This window comes from Ochotona princeps, chromosome 22, assembly GCF_030435755.1.
Source record: "Ochotona princeps isolate mOchPri1 chromosome 22, mOchPri1.hap1, whole genome shotgun sequence".
NCBI lineage: Eukaryota > Metazoa > Chordata > Mammalia > Lagomorpha > Ochotonidae > Ochotona > Ochotona princeps.
This window is the reverse complement of record NC_080853.1, coordinates 19767905-19773904: the sequence shown is the minus strand read 5'-3', so window position 1 is coordinate 19773904 and position 6000 is coordinate 19767905. Positions and strand designations below refer to the sequence as shown.

Genomic DNA, 6000 nt, shown 5'->3' with positions numbered 1-6000 from the left:
AGGCACGCATGACAAGAGAAATTTTTTGTTAACAGGAGGATGAGGAAACTGTGGAGTAGAGCAGCCTGGGATTGAAGAGGCCCAGAGTCCTCCGGGTCTCTCTCCACGTCTAGCGCTTTCTGGACCGGTACCAAGTTGCTTAGCAACCCGTTGCCGCTGCTTTCCGCCACCGCTAGAGGGCGAGCGGGCGGGGAGTCATGCGCGCGCGTGTGTGTGCGTGCGCGTGGGCGCGCTCGTGCACGGCGCGCGGCGGAGAGGAAGGCGCGTCACTTCCTGTTTCTTTAGGGGAACGTGGCTTTTCCCCGCAGCGCCGGTGTGTCCGTCTGCGTCGGTGCTGCAGCGGCTGGAGCTGGAGTCAGATCCCGAGCGCAGCCAGGCCATGGACTCGGCCCTCAGCGACCCGCATAACGGCAGCGCCGAGACCGGCAGCGCAGCCAACGGCACGACGCGACCGCCTTCCACTCCCGAGGGCATCGCGCTGGCCTACGGCAGCCTTCTGCTCATGGCGCTGCTGCCCATCTTCTTCGGCGCCCTGCGCTCGGTGCGCTGCGCCCGCGGCAAGGTAGGCTTGGCGGAGAACCCGGGCGCTTTGCGCTCCTCTCCCCAACGCGTCCCCTCTTCCTCAGGCCAGACAGGCGGCCCCTCTTCGCCCCAACGCCGCCCCTTCCCAGCAGTGGTCATCACCTGCGCCCACGTCCTGACCCCCACCTCCAGGGCCCACCCCCGGACGCTGACACATCCCCTCCGCGGGGAGGACATGCTGGTTTGGAGCCTGCGGGGCCACCCAGCCGGGCCCGCCCCACCCTCCGCCCTGGCGGGCCGCCGGTCTGCCTTGCTCATCCCACCCCATCCCAGTCCGTCCTATCCCAGGATGTACCCCGAGAACTCCCGAGTGAGACCATCTCATCGGACCTCGGAGCCCAGCCTCGTCCCCACCCCAGCACCCCTTCTGGCATCCAAAGCCAAACCTGAACCCCGGCCCTGGCGGCCCGTCGTGTGTTCACCTGGAACCCCCCTCCCCCCTCAAAACCCAGCTCTTGCAGCCCCTGCAGCAGGGCTACAGCCCAGCCCAACCCCCATCTCTCTCTCTCTCTCTCTCTCTCTCTCTCTCTCTCTCTCTCTCTCTCTCTTTTTTTTTTTTTTTGGCTTCCAGTGCTGAAATTGATTGCAGTTAGCCAACCTGTTAGAAACCAGCAGCACCTGAATGCCTCTACTTTTTAAACCCAGCAGAAACCGGATGTTGTCGCTTTCTTTTTGCCAGCCTTGGACCTGCCCTAGCCGGATCCTGTTGCTAAACTCTTCCTGTTGCAGCCTTCCTGGATGGCTGTCACATTGGATGCTTTGGAGGACTCCAGCCCTCCCCCATTCTGTGGCCTGCTGTCCCAGTTGCGCCTCCCCCAACCCTCTTTCCAGGGGCTCTCTCCCCTGCACACCCTCTGAATCTTAAGCTCCTTGAAGATCGACTAAGAGGAGACTGGTTTGGCAGAGGGCAGGGTCACAAAACACCTGCCACTTTGAAAACTGCTCAAGTTCAGGTTCTGAAATCAGTACCCCCATGGAGCAGCAGAGGGGCCCCTCTGCCCTGCTTTCTCTCTGCTCAGTGGTTCTCCCCCGTGAGACCCCCAGGAGAGGGGCCAGGCAGGGCTGCGCTGTGGCTTGCGTGTGACCTTTTCCTTTGCCTCTTGCCTCTGCTCAGCCCGCCTGCCATGTGTATGAGGCCACACACTTGGGGTAGAGAGATGTTCTGGAACAGTCCAGGACAGAGGAGGTGGAGGCAGCGTGACCTAAGGTGGGACTGCCACCTGTCAGTGGCCGTCCAGCCGCCTGGGGGATTTGTGTCGCCAGCTGCCTCTCTTGCCTCACTCCCTCCTTTAGGCAGCACTGTGTCCTGAAGTCACCCTTTGCCAGGGACCGACTGGGTCAGAGCCCAGCACCGAGGAGTTGAGGCTCATGGATGAAGGAGGACTGGCTGAGGCTGTAATGCCCGCCATACCACAGGATCTGAAGAGAAAGTTGGAGCACGGGTATGGCGGGTGGGGAGGCATGCAGCAGGCAGGGGTCTTGAGCCTTAATGCAGAGGTAACATTTCAGCCAGGATAAGGTATCTCACAGAGGCATCCGGGTGGGTAGGACTGCACCGGGCATCTCTGGAAAGGGACAGAGGCTGAGGTATAGGGAGCAGCATCCATGGTGCCCAGCCCCCTTGGAGGGAATGAATTATGACCACTTGGTAGCTCCATTTGGATGGATGCCAAACCCTTTGACCTGTAGCGCCAAGGAGCCCCTGAGACCAAAGACTGAGGACCTGCCCCTGCCTGCACCAAAGAGGCAGTGAGGCCAACTGAGGGGTGTCTGGTGGGGCCAGAAGTCCCCCTCACCTACTGGTAAGGAACTGAGCAGCACAGAGGTATAAAGGAAATACCTGCTCAGGGCTAACGCAGTTGGCTGTGGAATGTGTCTCTCTCCAGGATGCTGTGGGTGTGTGCCTGTGGGCCTGGACAGGGGGACTTTGACTGCCCTGCACCTCGATCTTCCTAGACTTGGACAGCGTGTCCTGCACGGGCACTTGTGGCTCTGTCACTTCCTTTCATGACAGGAGAGGGAGTGCAAGCCCACGGTTCTGAAGTCTAGAGGTGTGCAGGCAGGCACAATGGCTCCCAATGGCTCCTCCTGCAACCCGAGCACCTGTTTGCTATTGTTGCCAGTGAATAAGCATGTGCTTTAGCCGTGTGCTTATTACGTAGCTATTGCGTTTTGTTCTGCAAACTCTGGGTTGTTTGTTTGCTCTGTAGCCCTTTTTCACTAAACACACATGTTGGCGGTCAGACAGTGGCAGTCTGCATGGTGCTTGCTGAGCAGCATGGGGGATGACCCACCACTTGCCCTCCTCACCCCCAGTTTGTGTAGAGCGCGGCTTCTTGGAGTGCCGGCCCTGAAGAGCAACACAGGCATCACCTGGATGTGTGAGAATCAAAGGCTTGGGGTGGGCGCAGCAGTCCCTGTTGTAAAGGCCTCCTGTGGTCTCAGGCAGGTTGAGAGGCCTTCCCCTGGCCAGCTGGGCTGCCTGAGTCAGTGGCCCCCACACAACCATGCTGAAATTCAGGTCCATATATCTGTTACTTCCCCTTAGTACATTTGTATAATTTGTTTCTCAAAGTTATTTTGCCAGATCACAAGCCCAGTGTTTTTTATTTGTTGATTAATTTTTAAGATTTATTTCTTTTTATTAGATTTACAGAGAGAAAGATCGTCCATTCACTGGTTTACTCCCCCAAGTGGCCGCAGCGGCCAGAACTGGGTCAGTCAGGAGCCAGAAGCTGCTTCTGGGTCTCCCATGTGGGTGCAGAGTCCCAAGGCTTTGGGCCATCCTCTACTGCCTTCCCAGGCCACAGGCAGGGAGCTGGATGGGAAGCAGAGCAGCTGGGACATGAACCAGGACCCATATGGGATCCTAGCACTTGCAAAGGGGAAGGTTAACGAATTGAGCCATCACACCAGGTCCTGAGTGTTTTTCATTGACTGATTTTATCAAATGAGCCGTCCTGGAAACTGGATTAGCTCTGCGTCCCTCCTGCAGGGTCCTTAGTGCTTGTTTAAGAGGTAGTCTGTTCCCTGGGGGAGCAGGTTTGTGATACAGTCAGATGTGGGCTTTAGCAAGGACCTGTAGCACAGCAGGCGCTGGACACAAGGGAGAAGAATGAGGAGGGAGTTGGAGTGGCTGCAGCGCAGGCAGCAGTGGGAGCCGAAGGGTGGGGTGGGAGGTGAGTGCAAGGAGTGCTGGGGAAGGGGCCTCGGAACGGTAGCCTAGCAGTTAAAGTCCTTACCTTTCATGCCTGGGAAACCATATGGGCACCAGTTTGTGTCCTGGCGGCTCCACTTTCCATCCAGCTCTGGAAAAGCAGTCAAGGACAGCCCAGAGCCTTGGGACCCTGCACCCACATGGGAGACCTGGAAGAAGCTCTTGGCTCCCGGCTTTGGATCGGCTCAGTTCTGGCTGTTGTGGTCACTTGGGGCATGAATCAGCGGAAGGAAGATCTTTCTCTCTTTCTTCCTCTCTCTATATCTCACTGTCCAATAAAAATAAATAAGCGATGAATCTAAACAACAACAACAAAAAGAATCTTTAAAAAAAACAGAGGAAGAAAAAGAAATGCTGAGGAAGTGGGCTCCTCTGGAGATGAAAGAGTGGGGACCCCTGCTGGGGATAGGGGTCACAGAGGGCCCAGGAATTGCAGGCAGCATCCAGGGCCTGCTGGCATGTGTGCCCTTCCTGCTTTGACTTCCGCCCAGATAACTCAGCATCTCAGATACCACCAGAAACTAGCTTCATCTCTGCTGTCAGCATTCCCCTCACACTCATTGTATGTTGTGCTTCAAGACCTATTGCATTTGTTTTTTGTTTTTTGGTTTTTTTCCCCACCCCAACCTATTGCATCTGATCAGAAATCAAAATCATTTATGTAAAGAATTCCAACAATTTGCAGTTACTTTTTGTAGCTTCAGGATTACGGTTCTCAGAAAGGTTGCAGGCCTCCTAAGTATCTTCTCGTCATACCTTTCTGGAAGTGTCCAGATGATAGAAATCTTAGAAAATAGTAGCCAAGGGTTTAAACTGAAACTAGACTGCCTTAGTTTGAATCCCAGATGTGCTACTCACCAGCTGTGTGACACTCTGTAAGTGAATTTACCTCTCCGAGGCTCCATTCCTCATCTGTAAAAGGGGAGCTATTTTTTGTAAAGTTTTTTGTCAGGGAACAATGGCTCAATTAGCTAATGCTCCACCTTCAGCAACTGGTATCCTATGTGGACACCGGTTCTAATTCCGGCGGCTCCACTTCCCATCCTGCTACCAGCCTGTGGCCTAAAAAAGCAGTGGAGAATGACCCAAAGCCCTGGGCCCTTGCACCCGCATGGGAGACCTGGAAGAAGCTCCTGGCTTCAGATCGCCTTAGTTCCAGCCATTGTAGCCATTTTAGGGGTGAACCAGCAGATGCAAGAACTCTCCATCTCTATGGATCTTTCCAATAAAAATAAATAATTTTTTTAAAGTTTGTTTTTGTTTTTAGAAAGGCAGATTTACAGAGAGAAGAAGAGACAGAAAGATCTTTCATCCTCTTCCGATCCCACATGGGTGCAGGGTCCCAAGGCTTTGGGCCATCTTCAGCTGCTTTCCCAGGCCACCAGCAGAGAGCTGGATGGAAAAGTGGGGCAGCCAGAACACAAACCAACGCCCATATTGGATGCTGGTGCTTAAAGGGGAGGTTTAGCTTGTTGAGCCATGGCACCAGCCTAGAAGGGAACTACTGAAAGCTTTTGTTTTGTGAGGATGAAATAAAGCACCTGGTACATGCTAGGCAGGGGATTCTCAGTAAGTGCCCCGTCACTGTCATCAGTCAGGTTTCACATCTCCTGCTCTGGGTCAGCTCTACGGCTAGAGTGTTTCAGACAGTCGCTGGCAGAAGAGACCAGGTTCCTCTGCTCCGTGGAGCACTGTCCAGAATCCCAGTGCACCTCCTTTCTTCCTGAGCAGTGCGTGTGAGGCACTGGCTGCACGGGGAAGCCAGAGGGTTCTGTGTCACCACCTGAGCACCCGACAGACATGTGCCTTGGCCTGAGAAACGCCCCGCTTCCTGGCACATGGAGCCAACTGGCCGTTTCTGTGCCTCCTGCACAGACGTGGCACCTGCTGCAGCTGCCACCAGCAGCCTTCCATGCAGTGTGCAGGGGGTCACAGCTGCCCTCCCCAACCCCCTGGTGTAGGAGACTGGCACAAACAGCTGGGGTGAAGGCAGTGCGCCAGAAGCTGCCAGACAGACATTGCAATCCCTGTATTCTACAACCCAGAAAGTCAGGGTTATGTGTGGGAGAGCCCCCTATTCTGAGGTTTCACGGCCTGGAAGCAGCTGAGCAGGGTGTCAGCCGGGGCATGCTCAGGGCTCACACCGTGCCTCTCGCCAGGTACCTGTGTGCCCCATCACGTGTCATGCTGGTTTGCCATGT

At 55.4% G+C, this 6000-nt stretch overlaps 1 protein-coding gene across 4 annotated transcripts in view; it reads left to right on the top strand.

Moving 5' to 3' along the window:
- Positions 1-247: 247 nt before the first annotated feature.
- HM13 (histocompatibility minor 13) overlaps positions 248-6000 on the top strand; it is a 33561-nt gene continuing 27808 nt past the window's right edge. For 2 of the 4 annotated variants that reach the window (XR_009247428.1, XM_058679380.1), the window contains exon 1: positions 248-562. Coding sequence is in view for 3 of the 4 variants with exons in the window: in XM_058679380.1 (XP_058535363.1) it covers positions 380-562 (183 nt within the window). In the remaining variant the exon portion in view is untranslated. The remainder of the gene's footprint in view (positions 563-6000) is intronic. The other 2 variants (XM_058679381.1, XM_058679382.1) reach the window with 2 other exon arrangements.